Genomic DNA, 17572 nt, shown 5'->3' with positions numbered 1-17572 from the left:
TGACCCTAACTCAAATAGGGCTAACCCTAACTCAAATAGAGGGTAACCCTAACTCAAATAGAGGGTAACCCTAACTCAAATAGAGGGTAACCCTAACTCAAATAGAGGGTAACCCTAACCTTAACTCACATAGAGCTAACCCTAACCCTTACTCACATAGAGCTAACACTAACTCAAATAGAGCTAACCCTAACACTAACTCAAATAGAGCTAACCCTAACCCTTACTCAAATAGAGGGTAACCCTAACTCAAATAGAGGGTAACCCTAACTCAAATAGAGGGTAACCCTAACTCAAATAGAGGGTAACCCTAACTCAAATAGAGGGTAACCCTAACTCAAATAGAGGGTAACCCTAACTCAAATAGAGCTAACCCTAACTCAAATAGAGCTAACCCTAACTCAAATAGAGCTAACCCTAACTCAAATAGAGCTAACCCTAACTCAAATAGAGCTAACCCTAACTCAAATAGAGCTAACCCTAACTCAAATAGAGCTAACCCTAACTCAAATAGAGCTAACCCTAACCCTAACTCAAATAGAGCTAACCCTAACCATAACTCAAATAGAGCTAACCCTAACTCAAATAGAGGGTAACCATAACTCAAATAGAGCTAACCCTAACTCAAATAGAGGGTAACCCTAACCCTAACTCAAATGGAGCTAACCCTAACTCAAATAGAGGGTAACCCTAACTCAAATAGAGGGTAAGCCTAACTCAAATAGAGCTAACCCTAACTCAAATAGAGGCTGACCCTAACTCAAATAGAGGGTAACCCTAACTCAAATAGAGGGTAACCCTAACTCAAATAGAGGGCGACCCTAACTCAAATAGAGGCTGACCCTAACCCTAACTCAAATAGAGCTAACGCTAACTCAAATAGAGCTAACCCTAACTCAAATAGAGGGTAACCCTAACTCAAATAGAGGGTAACCCTAACTCAAATAGAGGGCGACCCTAACTCAAATAGAGGCTGACCCTAACCCTAACTCAAATAGAGCTAACGCTAACTCAAATAGAGCTAACCCTAACTCAAATAGAGGGTAACCATAACTCAAATAGAGCTAACCCTAACTCAAATAGAGGGTAACCCTAACCCTAACTCAAATGGAGCTAACCCTAACTCAAATAGAGGGTAAGCCTAACTCAAATAGAGGCTGACCCTAACTCAAATAGAGGCTGACCCTAACTCAAATAGAGGGTAACCCTAACTCAAATAGAGGGTAACCCTAACTCAAATAGAGGCTGACCCTAACCCTAACTCAAATAGAGCTAACGCTAACTCAAATAGAGGGTAACCCTAACTCAAATAGAGGCTGACCCTAACTCAAATAGGGCTAACCCTAACTCAAATAGAGGGTAACCCTAACTCAAATAGAGGGTAACCCTAACTCAAATAGAGGGTAACCCTAACTCAAATAGAGGGTAACCCTAACTCAAATAGAGACTGACCCTAACTCAAATAGAGACTGACCCTAACTCAAATAGAGGCTGACCCTAACTCAAATAGAGGCTGACCCTAACTCAAATAGAGGGTAACCCTAACTCAAATAGAGGGTAACCCTAACTCAAATAGAGGGTAACCCTAACTCAAATAGAGGGTAACCCTAACCCTAACTCAAATAGAGCTAACCCTAACCCTTACTCAAATAGAGCTAACCCTAACTCAAATAGAGGGTAACCATAACTCAAATAGAGCTAACCCTAACTCAAATAGAGGGTAACCCTAACCATAACTCAAATAGAGCTAACCCTAACTCAAATAGAGGGTAACCATAACTCAAATAGAGCTAACCCTAACTCAAATAGAGGGTAACCCTAACCCTAACTCAAATGGAGCTAACCCTAACTCAAATAGAGGGTAACCCTAACTCAAATAGAGGGTAAGCCTAACTCAAATAGAGCTAACCCTAACTCAAATAGAGGCTGACCCTAACTCAAATAGAGGCTGACCCTAACTCAAATAGAGGGTAACCCTAACTCAAATAGAGGGGACCCTAACTCAAATAGAGGCTGACCCTAACCCTAACTCAAATAGAGCTAACGCTAACTCAAATAGAGTGTAACCCTAACTCAAATAGAGGCTGACCCTAACTCAAATAGAGGCTGACCCTAACTCAAATAGAGGGTAACCCTAACTCAAATAGAGGGTAACCCTAACTCAAATAGAGGGTAACCCTAACTCAAATAGAGGGTAACCCTAACTCAAATAGAGGGTAACCCTAACCCTAACTCAAATAGAGCTAACCCTAACCCTTACTCAAATAGAGCTAACCCTAACTCAAATAGAGCTAACCCTAACTCAAATAGAGCTAACCCTAACTCAAATAGAGGGTATCCCTAACTCAAATAGAGGGTATCCCTAACTCAAATAGAGGGTAACCCTAACTCAAATAGAGCTAACCCTAACCCTTACTCAAATAGAGCTAACCCTAACTCAAATAGAGGGTAACCCTAACTCAAATAGAGGGTAACCCTAACTCAAATAGAGGGTAACCCTAACTCAAATAGAGGGTAACCCTAACTCAAATAGAGGGTAACCCTAACTCAAATAGAGCTAACCCTAACTCAAATAGAGCTAACCCTAACTCAAATAGAGCTAACCCTAACTCAAATAGAGCTAACCCTAACCATAACTCAAATAGAGCTAACCCTAACTCAAATAGAGGGTAACCATAACTCAAATAGAGCTAACCCTAACTCAAATAGAGGGTAACCCTAACCCTAACTCAAATGGAGCTAACCCTAACTCAAATAGAGGGTAACCCTAACTCAAATAGAGGGTAACCCTAACTCAAATAGAGGGTAACCCTAACTCAAATAGAGGCTAACCCTAACTCAAATAGAGGCTAACCCTAACTCAAATAGAGGCTAACCCTAACTCAAATAGAGGGTAACCCTAACTCAAATAGAGGCTAACCCTAACTCAAATAGAGGCTAACCCTAACTCAAATAGAGCTAACCCTAACTCAAATAGAGCTAACCCTAACCCTAACTCAAATAGAGCTAACCCTAACCATAACTCAAATAGAGCTAACCCTAACTCAAATAGAGGGTAACCATAACTCAAATAGAGCTAACCCTAACTCAAATAGAGGGTAACCCTAACCCTAACTCAAATGGAGCTAACCCTAACTCAAATAGAGGGTAACCCTAACTCAAATAGAGGGTAAGCCTAACTCAAATAGAGCTAACCCTAACTCAAATAGAGGCTGACCCTAACTCAAATAGAGGGTAACCCTAACTCAAATAGAGGGTAACCCTAACTCAAATAGAGGGCGACCCTAACTCAAATAGAGGCTGACCCTAACCCTAACTCAAATAGAGCTAACGCTAACTCAAATAGAGCTAACCCTAACTCAAATAGAGGGTAACCCTAACTCAAATAGAGGGTAACCCTAACTCAAATAGAGGGCGACCCTAACTCAAATAGAGGCTGACCCTAACCCTAACTCAAATAGAGCTAACGCTAACTCAAATAGAGCTAACCCTAACTCAAATAGAGGGTAACCATAACTCAAATAGAGCTAACCCTAACTCAAATAGAGGGTAACCCTAACCCTAACTCAAATGGAGCTAACCCTAACTCAAATAGAGGGTAAGCCTAACTCAAATAGAGGCTGACCCTAACTCAAATAGAGGCTGACCCTAACTCAAATAGAGGGTAACCCTAACTCAAATAGAGGGTAACCCTAACTCAAATAGAGGCTGACCCTAACCCTAACTCAAATAGAGCTAACGCTAACTCAAATAGAGGGTAACCCTAACTCAAATAGAGGCTGACCCTAACTCAAATAGGGCTAACCCTAACTCAAATAGAGGGTAACCCTAACTCAAATAGAGGGTAACCCTAACTCAAATAGAGGGTAACCCTAACTCAAATAGAGGGTAACCCTAACTCAAATAGAGACTGACCCTAACTCAAATAGAGACTGACCCTAACTCAAATAGAGGCTGACCCTAACTCAAATAGAGGCTGACCCTAACTCAAATAGAGGGTAACCCTAACTCAAATAGAGGGTAACCCTAACTCAAATAGAGGGTAACCCTAACTCAAATAGAGGGTAACCCTAACCCTAACTCAAATAGAGCTAACCCTAACCCTTACTCAAATAGAGCTAACCCTAACTCAAATAGAGGGTAACCATAACTCAAATAGAGCTAACCCTAACTCAAATAGAGGGTAACCCTAACCATAACTCAAATAGAGCTAACCCTAACTCAAATAGAGGGTAACCATAACTCAAATAGAGCTAACCCTAACTCAAATAGAGGGTAACCCTAACCCTAACTCAAATGGAGCTAACCCTAACTCAAATAGAGGGTAACCCTAACTCAAATAGAGGGTAAGCCTAACTCAAATAGAGCTAACCCTAACTCAAATAGAGGCTGACCCTAACTCAAATAGAGGCTGACCCTAACTCAAATAGAGGGTAACCCTAACTCAAATAGAGGGCGACCCTAACTCAAATAGAGGCTGACCCTAACCCTAACTCAAATAGAGCTAACGCTAACTCAAATAGAGTGTAACCCTAACTCAAATAGAGGCTGACCCTAACTCAAATAGAGGCTGACCCTAACTCAAATAGAGGGTAACCCTAACTCAAATAGAGGGTAACCCTAACTCAAATAGAGGGTAACCCTAACTCAAATAGAGGGTAACCCTAACTCAAATAGAGGGTAACCCTAACCCTAACTCAAATAGAGCTAACCCTAACCCTTACTCAAATAGAGCTAACCCTAACTCAAATAGAGCTAACCCTAACTCAAATAGAGCTAACCCTAACTCAAATAGAGGGTATCCCTAACTCAAATAGAGGGTATCCCTAACTCAAATAGAGGGTAACCCTAACTCAAATAGAGCTAACCCTAACCCTTACTCAAATAGAGCTAACCCTAACTCAAATAGAGGGTAACCCTAACTCAAATAGAGGGTAACCCTAACTCAAATAGAGGGTAACCCTAACTCAAATAGAGGGTAACCCTAACTCAAATAGAGGGTAACCCTAACTCAAATAGAGCTAACCCTAACTCAAATAGAGCTAACCCTAACTCAAATAGAGCTAACCCTAACTCAAATAGAGCTAACCCTAACCATAACTCAAATAGAGCTAACCCTAACTCAAATAGAGGGTAACCATAACTCAAATAGAGCTAACCCTAACTCAAATAGAGGGTAACCCTAACCCTAACTCAAATGGAGCTAACCCTAACTCAAATAGAGGGTAACCCTAACTCAAATAGAGGGTAACCCTAACTCAAATAGAGGGTAACCCTAACTCAAATAGAGGCTAACCCTAACTCAAATAGAGGCTAACCCTAACTCAAATAGAGGCTAACCCTAACTCAAATAGAGGGTAACCCTAACTCAAATAGAGGGTAACCCTAACTCAAATAGAGCTCACCCTAACTCAAATAGAACCCTAACCCTATCCTATTCTAACCCTAACCCTATCCTATTCTAACGCTATCCTAACCCTAACCCTATCCCTTACCCTAGCCTATCCCTAATCCTAACCCTATCCTATCCTAACCCTATCCTAACCCTAACCCTATCCTATCCTAACCCTATCCCGAACCCTATCCTAACCCTATCCCTATCCTAACCCTATCCCTAACACCATCACTCTGCCAGATCTCAGCTGATTAAGGAGGCTTTGCTTTCTATCCTCCTCCTCCTCCTCCCCTCCAGGTCTGATTAGCTAGCGGCCATCTTACAGGAGTGGGTTTGGAACCTGTTGCAGGCGCTAACCACAGTGTCAGTGTGTGTGGACTAACGGCTGACGGTAGACACGGCTAGCTCAAACACTCTCACACACGGACACTGGTACAGGTAGACACGGCTAGCTCAAACACTCTCACACACGGACACTGGTACAGGTAGACACGGCTAGCTCAAACACTCTCACACACGGACACTGGTACAGTATGGGAGCCAGATGCAGAGCAGTTTGAAGGAATTCACCTCGAACTGCTTCTATCTGATTGGATCATGTTTCCTGACTATGTGAGTAGAATGTCTCGAAGTTAGGGGCTCTAGTGTGTGTGTGTGTGTGTGTGTGTGTGTGTGTGTGTGTGTGTGTGTGTGTGTGTGTGTGTGTGTGTGTGTGTGTGTGTGTGTGTGTGTGTGTGTGTGTGTGTGTGTGTGTGTGTGTGTGTGTGTGTGTGTGTGTGTGTGTGTGTGTGTGTGTGTGTGTGTGTGTGATGGAAGATGACTACTGTAGATAGTTGATTGTAGTCTCAGATTCACTTGTTGGGTCCATCTATTCTGCTGACTTTGACAGTGGAATGTGAAGGTAGTGTTTTGTTGCAGTGATACCTGTTTATGTTTTTAGTTATATAACCACTGAAAATATCTATAGATGGTCATCTCTGATGGGTTTAACTCCGCGGTTTCAGAGACAATAACAGGTGCGTTTACATGTCTATCTGTGTAGGATTGTGTAACTCCAGGTAAAGGTGGGATTAAGTAACCTATTAAAGGCTGAGCAGAGGAAATGAGAAGATTCCCCTGTTGGTATTAATCCCCAGGCCGTGTTTAGGCCAACTAGTCTCTACAAAGTGTACACCTTATTGTTCCATTCTGGGACAGCTCCATTATGTTCCTGTCAGGCCACTGAATATAGAGCAGAAGATGTCTGTTGTCATAAAGTCACAGTTCCTGTCCGCATGCCTCTGTCTACGCAACTATAATGTGGAGTCTGTGATGGTAGAGAGAGACAGAGAGAGAGACAGTGTGTGCAATTTAACAAACCAGCTCTATGCACAAGGACTATTTTTATAAGTTCACACTGAGAATTAAAACACATTTACTGGAAGAACTGTGCAGATGCAAAGTTTGGTAACAGAATTTCGGTCGAATCTCCCTCGGAGAGATCTCCATTCAGAAAGTATTCAGACCCCTTCACTTTTTCTACATTTTAATACGTTACAGCCTTATTCTAAAATGATTTTCAATTACATGTTTTCCTCATCAATCTACACACAATACCCCACAATGGCATCACAATACCCCACAATGGCATCACAATACCCCATAATGGCATCACAATACCCCACAATGGCATCACAATACCCCACAATGGCATCACAATACCCCACAATGGCATCACAATACCCCACAATGACATCACAATACCCCACAATGGCATCACAATACCCCACAATGGCATCACAATACCCCACAATGGCATCACAATACCCCATAATGGCATCACAATACCCCATAATGGCATCACAATACCCCACAATGGCATCACAATACCTCATAACGACACAGCGAAAAAAGTTGTAATTTTTGCAAATGTATTACAAATAACAAACAGAAATACCTTATTTACCTAAGTATTCAGACCCTTTGCTATGGTGCTTGAAATTGAGCTCAGGTGCATCCTGTTTCCATTGATCATCCTTGTAGAAAAATCTCAACTTGATTGGAGTCCACCTGTGGTAAATTCAATTAATTGGACATGATTTGGGAAGGCACACACCTGTCTATATAAGGTCTCACAGTTGATGGTGCATGTCAGAGCAAAAACCAAGTCATGAGGTCGAAGGAATTGTCTGTGGAGATCCGAGACAGGATTGTGTCGAGGCCAAAACATTTCTGCAGCATTGAAGTTCCCCAAGAACACAGTGGCCTCCATCATTCTTAAATTGAAGAAGTTTGCAACCACCAAGACTCTTCCTGGAGCTAGCCGCCTGGCGAAACTGAACAATCGGGGGAGAAGGGCCTTGGTCAGGGATGTGACCAAGAGCCCGATGGTCACTCTGACAAAGCTCGACGGTTCCTCTGCAGCGCTCCACCAATCAGGCCTTCGTGGTAGAGTGGGAGAACCTTCCAGAAGGACAACCATCTCTGCAGCACTCCACCAATCAGGCCTTTGTGTTAGAGTGGCCAGACGGAAGCCACTCCTCAGTAAAAGGCACATGACAGCCCGCTTGGAGTTTGCCAAAAGGCACCTAAAGGACTCTCAGACCATGAGAAACAAGATTCTCTGGTCTGATGAAACCAAGATTGAACTCTTTGGTCTGAATGCTAAGCGTCACGTCTGGAGGAAACCTGGCACCATCCCTATGGTGAAGCATGGTGGTGGCAGCATCAGGCTGTAGGGATGTTTTTCAGCTGCAGGGACTGGGAGACTAGTCAGGATCGAGGGGAAGATGAACGGAGCAAAGAGATCCTTGATTTTACTGAGTAAAAGGTCTGAATACTTATGTAAATGTGATTTAAACCTGTTTTTTTGCTTTGTCATTATCGGGTTATTGTGTGTAGATTGATGAGGGAAAAAACAATTGAATCGATTTCAGAATAAGGCTGTAATGGAACAAAATGTGGAAAAAGTCAAGGGAGTCTGAATACTTTCTGAATGCCCTGTATGTACTCCGAATTAAGATTAAACTTTGTCTGCAGAAATAAAGGGGGGTCAGCTATGACACATTGACTTTGGATTATTTATTTATTTTGGTTATTGAACTACAGTAAATGAAGTGGATTTACACCCAGTGAAGGATTTTCATCATGAGTCCCTGATCTGTACTACACAGACATCCATAATTATGGATATGAAAAGTAATCTCTTCCAAATAGGAATAAGATGAGAAAAAATAAGAAACCCGCACACTGCTCTTACTAGTATCACTGCTCTTACTAGTATCACTGCTCTTACTAGTATCACTGCTCTTTATTTATTAAGCTTTACGTATCGGCCTCAAACCAAGAGCAGTGATACTATCAAGAGCAGTGATACTACCAAGAGCAGTGATACTACCAAGAGCAGTGATACTATCAAGAGCAGTGATACTACCAAGAGCAGTGATACTATCAAGAGCAGTGATACTACCAAGAGCAGTGATACTACCAAGAGCAGTGATACTATCAAGAGTAGTGATACTACCAAGAGCAGTGATACTACCAAGAGCAGTGACACTACCAAGAGCAGTGACACTATCAAGAGCAGTGACACTATCAAGAGTAGAGCTCAGTACAGCACAGTACAGTGGAGCACAGCACAGTAGAGTTCAGCACAGCACAGTAGAGTTCAGCACAGCACAGTAGAGTTCAGCACAGTAGAGTTGAGTTCAGTAGAGTTCAGTAGAATAAAGTACAGTAAAATATAGCACAGTACAATACAGCACATTATAAGGTACCCAACTCTAGTTTACTCAGCTGTAAACTGTATTGAACTCTACTGTGCTGTCCAAACTCGTGAACCCAACTGTGCTTTGTGTCCACTAAGATTTCCCATTGTAGCCAATTAAATTGCAGAAATTCCGTTACTGATTTTTTTGGGGAAATTTTTATTTTATTTTACCTTTTATTTAACTAGGCAAGTCAGTTAAGAACAAATTCTTATTTTCAATGACAGCCTAGGAACAGTGGGTTAACTGCCTGTTCAGGGGCAGAACGACAGATTTGTACCTTGTCAGCTCGGGGATTCGAACTTGCAACCTTCCGGTTACTAGTCCAACGCTCTGACCACTAGGCTACGCTGCCGCCCCAAATGTAATAATTTAATAATTAATTTACGGGAATATATGGGAATTAATGGGAATATGTGGGAATTAATATTAATTAATATAATATAATTAATTCCCATATATAATTAATGATATTAATACCATTTAAATGTAGATGTTTTTTGCATTGGATATATTTACCATATTAAATGGAGACAGAAACATAAACCTTTTACCTTATCATAAGTAGACATAATTGAAAATGATTAAATCCGTCCAACATATATATATATATATATATATTCTTAAACAATTTAGTTACAAATTGAACTTTAATTAAATGAGTTGACTCTTCACATGGGATGATTTCACTGAACAACAAAAGAAAGGGAATATTGAATGATCCCCAATGATCCATCGCATCTCCCAAAAAATCTGTAAAATGATAATCTAGAAACTAAAGCTTTGGTTGTCTTCCTCTCAGGTTTCCATGTCTTCTCCCTGGACCTCCTCAATGTCCACCTCTTGAACATCAGACTCTGAGGCCTCATCTTCACTGTCACTTTCCAACCTTGTTAAGGAGAGCTCGTTGTCAGGCTCAAAAAGACATCAAATTTGCCTGGATGGCCACCAATGTTTCAACCCCTGTATTGGTCAGCCTGTTGCGTGCTTTGGTGTGTGTGTGTGTGTTCCCAAACAAGGACCAGTTGCGCTCTGAGGCGGCAGATGTTGGTGGGATTTGGAGGATGATGAAGGCAACAGGGGAAAGAGCCTCAGACCCACAAAGTCCTTTCCACCAGGTGGCTGATGAGATATGTTGGCACGACTGCCATATTGCATCTCCATCCTAAAGCCTTGCATGGAAGTGGACTTCACCAGACTGCCAAGAACCTTGCCCTCAACCAGGCCAAGGTGGTGAGACACGGTAGTGATGACACCATAGGCCTTGTTGATCTCTGCACCAGACAGGATGCTCTTGCCAGCATACTTGGGGTCCAACATGTACTCTGCTGTGTATATGGGCTTCAGGCAGAAGTCTTTGCGCTTTTTGATGTATTTCAGAACTGCAGTTTCCTCTGCTTGGAGCAACAGTGAATTGGGTAAGGCAGTACAGATTTCTTCTCTTACATCTGCAAGCAGAGTCTGAACTTCAGACAGAACTGCATTGTCTTCCTCAATCTGTGAAATGGCTACTGCTATAGGCTTCGGGCTGCTTACCACTCTCTCCCAAAATACATCATCCAGGAGGATCCTCTTGATGGGGCCGTCCGTATCGGCAGACTGTGATATGGCCATTTCTTGGAGAGACTCCTTCCCCTCCAGGAGACTGTCAAACATGATATCAACACCACCCCAATGGGTGTTGCTGGGCAGCTTCAATGTGAATGTGGTGCTCTTATTCTTCTCACTTTGCTTGGTGAAGTAGATTGCTGCTATAACTTGATGACCCTTCACATACCTAACCATTTCCTTGGCTCTCTTGTAGTGGGTATCCATTGTTATCAGTTCCATGATGTCCTTGAGGAGCAGATTCAATGCATGAGCAGCACAGCCAATAGTTGTGATGTGAGGGTAGGAACTCCTCCACTTTAGACCAAGCAGGCTTCATGTTCACAGCATTGTCTGTCACCAGTGTGACTACCTTCTGTGGTCCAAGGTCATTGATGACTGCCTTCAGCTCATCTGTAATGTAGAGACCCGGTGTGTCTGTTGTTCCTTGTCTGTGCTCTTGTAGAATCCTGGTTTAGGGGTGGAGATGATGTAGTTAATTATTCCTTGCCCATGAACATTCGACCACCCATCGGAGATGATTTCGATACAGTCTTCTTTCTCTATGATTTGCTTGACCTTCACTTGAACTCTGTTGAACTCTGCATCCAGCAAATGAGTAGATAAAGCATATCTGGTTGGAGGGGTGTATGCTGGGCGAAGAACATTCAGAAATCTCTTACAATACACATTGCCTGTGAGCATCAGAGGTGAACAGTTACATACACAGCTCGAGCAAGACATTCATCAGCATTTTTCTGACTACATTCCTCCATTGAGTCAAACAAAAACTTCTAATTTCAAGAGGACTATGAGCTGTTGCTATCGATAAGCTGTCAGATTCATAATTTTCACCTCGAATAGAAGTAGAGCGACTTTTGTTAGAGGTTGCTTGTTGTTGCATTCTTCACATATGATTTGGCACAGTATTTGCAAATGTACACAGCTTTTCCTTCTACATTAGCTCCAGTAACATGTCTCCACACATCAGATGGCATTTTCCTATAAAGATTAGAGAAACATTTGTAAAAAAAAAAAAAAAAATTCCATGTACAGATAAATAGTTAAGCAGTTAGATTAAACAACTCCTTTGTAAGATAAATGTTTTAAAATTAAACATGTATGGAAACTGGTGAACTAACACTCCCCAGTTAGCAGGATCAATCAAGCTAACACCCACATGGTAGCAACTAGCAGAAATTGTTAACAAGTTAGATTTAAACACACTTTGCTGTATGCTACTATTTACTAGTTAACAAAAAATGATGTATGTAATATAAAATATATTCACCCCACCCAGTATTGTAATCAAAACTTACCAGAAAGAGCATGTCGTCCTGGGCTCAGACATTGTAGTAATGTGGACTGTTTATCTCACAAAAAAAGGTTCACTGTTTTAAGCAAAAATAAAATGAGTTTAAGAAAAATTCCCCAAAATTCCAGCGCTTAACTTCCCATGGAAAATTACCAAAAGGTTTCTGACCCTTTTCAACCCTTTAAAGCTCTTTAAACGTTTTACTTGTTACTTTCATTATCATAACATTTGGAAAAAAGGTATGTGGGTCTTTGGTAAACATAATTCCAAGGCTTACATTTACAGAAAGGTTTAGTTTATCCAAAACTAAGTGTTGATATTAGTTGGCAGAGGGTCTTTACTTCAACATTTACAACATTCAACGTGTTTTAAGACAGTTTCTGGGAGATGTTTTCTAAGACCAGTTTTCCATCTGTTTCACCAAAAATCAAAGACTTAAACCCTATAACATTTTATAGGATGATACATGGTTAAACAATTCTATGTGCCTTAAATTCAGGTCGCCTCGTGGTTAGAACGTTGGACTAGTAACCGGAAGGTTGCATCCCTGAGCTGACAAGTTAAAAATCTGTTGTTCTGCCCCTGAACAAGGCAGTTAACCCACTGTTCCCCGGTAGGCCGTCTTAAACTGACTTGCCTAGTTAAATAAAGGTCAAATAAATTTTAAAAATCCCCACAAAATATAGACTCTTTATTTTAATGTATAACCCAATTTGACATGCTCTTATGAACTTCACATGTTGGTGCTCATGGGTCCTTTTACATGGAAATGACCTTTTTAAAACAGCAGAATATTTCACTTTAAGTCTAATTCAATAGAATGTTATTTTTTTCTCAGTGTCTTACAGTTAACAGATGTATTGAATATGCAGCACATGTGAGATTCAAACCTACAACCCTGGTAGTGCCAGCATCATGCTCCAACACACTCAACCACCTGGTGGTGCCAGCATCATGCTCCAAACCACTCAAACACCTGGTGGTACCAGCATCATGCTCCAACGCACTCAACCACCTGGTGCTACCAGCATCATGCTCCAACCCACTCAAACACCTGGTGGTGCCAGCATCATGCTCCAACCCACTCAAACACCTGGTGGTACCAGCATCATGCTCCAACCCATTCAACCACCTGGTGGTACCAGCATCATGCTCCAACCCACTCAACCACCTGGTGGTGCCAGCATCATGCTCCAACCCACTCAAACACCTGGTGGTGCCAGCATCATATTCCAACACACTCAACCACCTGGTGGTGCCAGCATCATGCTCCAACCCACTCAACCACCTGGTGGTGCCAGCATCATGCTCCAACCCACTCAACCACCTGGTGGTGCCAGCATCATGCTCCAACACACTCAACCACCTGGTGGTACCAGCCCTGTGCTCCAACCCACTCAACCACCTGGTGGTACCAGCCCCGTGCTCCAACACACTCAACCTGTTCTACCAGACGGTCTGGCCAGCCTGTAGCTAGTTTAATCTCAATGCATTAGTCTCAATCAATGGTTGCAAATCGTCATGTACTTACCAGGGTTGGGGTCAATTCTAATTGAAGACAGTCAAATCAGGAAGTGATTTTAATCTAAAATGAAAAAGAAACAAAAACATTTTCAATTCATAGCTTTTTTTGTTTATTGTGAATTGATTGAAAATAGATGACATTTTTCAATTATTGGTAATTACCATAGTTTCCTACAACATAAACTATGGTAATTAACGTACTGCTAATTTTGGAATTATTTGGAAACATTATAATGTTATATGCCTATTTGAATTATTTTGTAGGAAATATTGTGTTACAGAGTACATTTTGTGTGTGTGTGTGTGTGTGTGTGTGTGCGTGCATGTTTGACCTGTGTAATTAGGCTTTATGTAATGTGCTATGGGCAGGTGGGGCTGATCTCAGCATGTGCTGCTACCTGTTTACAGTCTGTCCCAAATAGGATTGTCCGACCAACAGAGACACTTCTTTAAACATAGCCTGCCTGGGCTGTCCTACCTCTTTACCTTGTTACCTTCAGCCAGGATACATACCTGGTTCTGTGTTCCTTCCATGTTTTATAGGATTCTGTGTTCCTTTCATGTTTTATATGATTCTGTGTTCCTTTCATGTTTTATATTCTGTGATGTTTCTCATGTTTTATAGATTCTGTGTTCCTTTCATGTTTTATAGGAGTCTGTGTTCCTTTCATGTTTTATAGGAGTCTGTGTTCCTTTCATGTTTTATAGGAGTCTGTGTTCCTTTCATGTTTTATAGGAGTCTGTGTTCCTTCCATGTTTTATAGGAGTCTGTGTTCCTTTCATGTTTTATAGGAGTCTGTGTTCCTTTCATGTTTTATAGGAGTCTGTGTTCCTTCCATGTTTTATAGGAGTCTGTGTTCCTTCCATGTTTTATAGGAGTCTGTGTTCCTTTCATGTTTTATAGGAGTCTGTGTTCCTTTCATGTTTTATAGGAGTCTGTGTTCCTTCCATGTTTTATAGGAGTCTGTGTTCCTTTCATGTTTTATAGGAGTCTGTGTTCCTTCCATGTTTTATAGGAGTCTGTGTTCCTCAGAGCATAAATAGGGAGTTTTGTACCGTCGTGATGCATCAATAAGTTCTAAAGTGTTAAACTATTGGCCAGGCTCAGACTAATTAACAATCATCTGGTGGCAGAATATTTCATTTGTACAATTGTAAGATCTAAAAATGTCACACCAGGCAACAGATACATACAAAAAATTGCAGAGGATACACTCAAAAGACTTGTTTCCATTGTGGTCCTCTATTGGCGGCCATGGGCTACGCCCAAACATTAAGTGATATGGGCAGTCTATACCATGAATACATTCAGTCATATCCATAGCCAGTCACAGTTATGTGTATAGGTTATCTACTCTGTGTCAGGTGCTCTGTGTCAGGTGCTCTGTGTCAGGTGCTCTGTGTCAGGTGCTCTGGACAGCTTATCTACATCCAGGATTTGGGTGGTTGCTGTTTTTCATTCCCAGGCCCGTGTGTGTGTGTTCTCTCTAGGTGTATGTGAGAGGGCAGCATGCAGTCGGCTCCAGCAGGTTTGTGGGACCCCCATGGGCCCCAGTCTGAAGATGGCTCCCCCCTCCCCCTGCTTCCACCCTCCGCCTCTCACCTCTCCCATGTGATCTCCGCACCACCAGCTAAGCGAATCACCTTCTACAAGAGAGGCGACGATAAGTTTGCAGGTGTGAAGATGGCCGTCCACAAACGCAGCTTCAAATGCTTTGACGCACTACTGGACGACCTGTCGCAGAAGGTCAGAACACACACACAGTACACGCACAGTACATGCACACACAGTACACGCACAGTACACGCACACACAGTACACGCACACACAGTACACGCACACACAGTACACACACAGTACACACACGCACACACAGTACACACACAGTACACACACAGTACACACACAGTACACGCACACACAGTACACGCACACACAGTACACACACAGTACACGCACACACAGTACACACACAGTACACACACAGTACACGCACACACACACACAGTACACACACAGTACACACACAGTACACACACAGTACACCACACACACACACACACACACACACACAGTACACCACACACACACAGTACACACACACACACACACACACACACACACACACACACACACACACACACACACACACACACACACACACACACACACACACACACACACACACACACACACACACACACACAGTACACGCACACACACACACAGTACACGCACACACACACACACACCACACACACACACACACACACACACACACACACACACACACACACACAGTACACACACACACACACACACACACACACACACACACACACACACACACACACAGTACACACACAGTACACACACACACACACAGTACACACACACACACAGTACACCACACACACACACACACAGTACACCACACACACACACACACAGTACACCACACACACACACACAGTACACACACACACACAGTACACCGCACACAGTACGCACACAGTAGGCACACAGTACACGCACACAGTACACGCACACAGTACGCACACACAGTACACGCACACACACAGTACACACACAGTACACCACACACCACACGCACAGTACACGCACAGTACACGCACAGTACACGCACAGTACACGCACAGTACACACACAGTACACGCACAGTACACACACACAGACACACACACACACACACACACACACACACACACACACACACACACACACACACACACAGTACACACACAGCACACACACACACGCACACACACACACACACACACCACACACACGCACACACACACACAGTACACACACACACACACACACACACACACACACACACACACACACACACACACACACAGTACACCACACACACACACACACACAGTACACACACACACACACACACACACACACACACACACACACACACACACACACACACACACACACACACACACACAGTACACCACACACACACACACACACAGTACACCACACACACACACTAAACTACACACACACACACACACACACGTACACTACACTACACTACACACACACACACACACACACACACACAGTACACTACACACCCACACACACACACACACTACACTACACTACACTACACTACACACACACACACACACACAGTACACTACACACACACACACACACACACACACACACACACACACACACACACACACACACACACACACACACACACACACACACACACACACACACAGTACACTACACACACACACACACACACACACACACACACACACACACACACACACACACACACACACACACACACACACACACACACACACAGTACACTACACACACACACACACACACACACACACACACACACACACACACACACACACACACACAGTACACTACACACACACACACAGTACACTACACTACACTACACTACACACACACACAGTACACTACACACACACACACACAGTACACTACACCACACTACACACACACACACACACACACACACACACACACACACACACACACACACACACACACACACACACACACACACACACACACACACACAGTACACTACACACACACACAGTACACTACACACACACACACACACACAGTACAGTACAGTACACTACACACACACACACACACACACACACACACACACACACACACAGTACACTACACACACACACACACACACACAGTACACTATACACACACACACACACACACACAGTACACTATACACACACACACACACACACACACACACACACACACACACACACACACACACACACACACACACACACACACACACACACACACACACACACACACACACACACACACACACACACACACACACACAGTACACTACACTACACACACACACATTAAACCTCTGAACGTGTATCTGTGTGTAGGTGCCCTTGCCTTTTGGGGTA

General features: G+C 42.7%; 1 protein-coding gene across 1 annotated transcript in view; it reads left to right on the top strand.

Moving 5' to 3' along the window:
* The first annotated feature begins 5735 nt into the window (after window positions 1–5735).
* LOC124001123 (retinitis pigmentosa 1-like 1 protein) overlaps window positions 5736–17572 on the top strand; it is an 18466-nt gene continuing 6629 nt past the window's right edge. The window contains exons 1-3 of the mRNA XM_046307697.1: window positions 5736–6007; window positions 15059–15314; window positions 17552–17572. The exon at window positions 17552–17572 is cut by the window's right edge and continues 152 nt beyond it. Coding sequence (XP_046163653.1) covers window positions 15078–15314; window positions 17552–17572 — 258 coding nt within the window. The 5' untranslated portion in view covers window positions 5736–6007; window positions 15059–15077. The remainder of the gene's footprint in view (window positions 6008–15058; window positions 15315–17551) is intronic.

Source organism: Oncorhynchus gorbuscha, linkage group LG17 (genome assembly GCF_021184085.1).
Source record: "Oncorhynchus gorbuscha isolate QuinsamMale2020 ecotype Even-year linkage group LG17, OgorEven_v1.0, whole genome shotgun sequence".
Taxonomy (NCBI): Eukaryota; Metazoa; Chordata; class Actinopteri; order Salmoniformes; family Salmonidae; genus Oncorhynchus; species Oncorhynchus gorbuscha.
The sequence above is the reverse complement of the archived record's forward strand: the minus strand, read 5'-3'. Positions and strand labels throughout refer to the sequence as shown.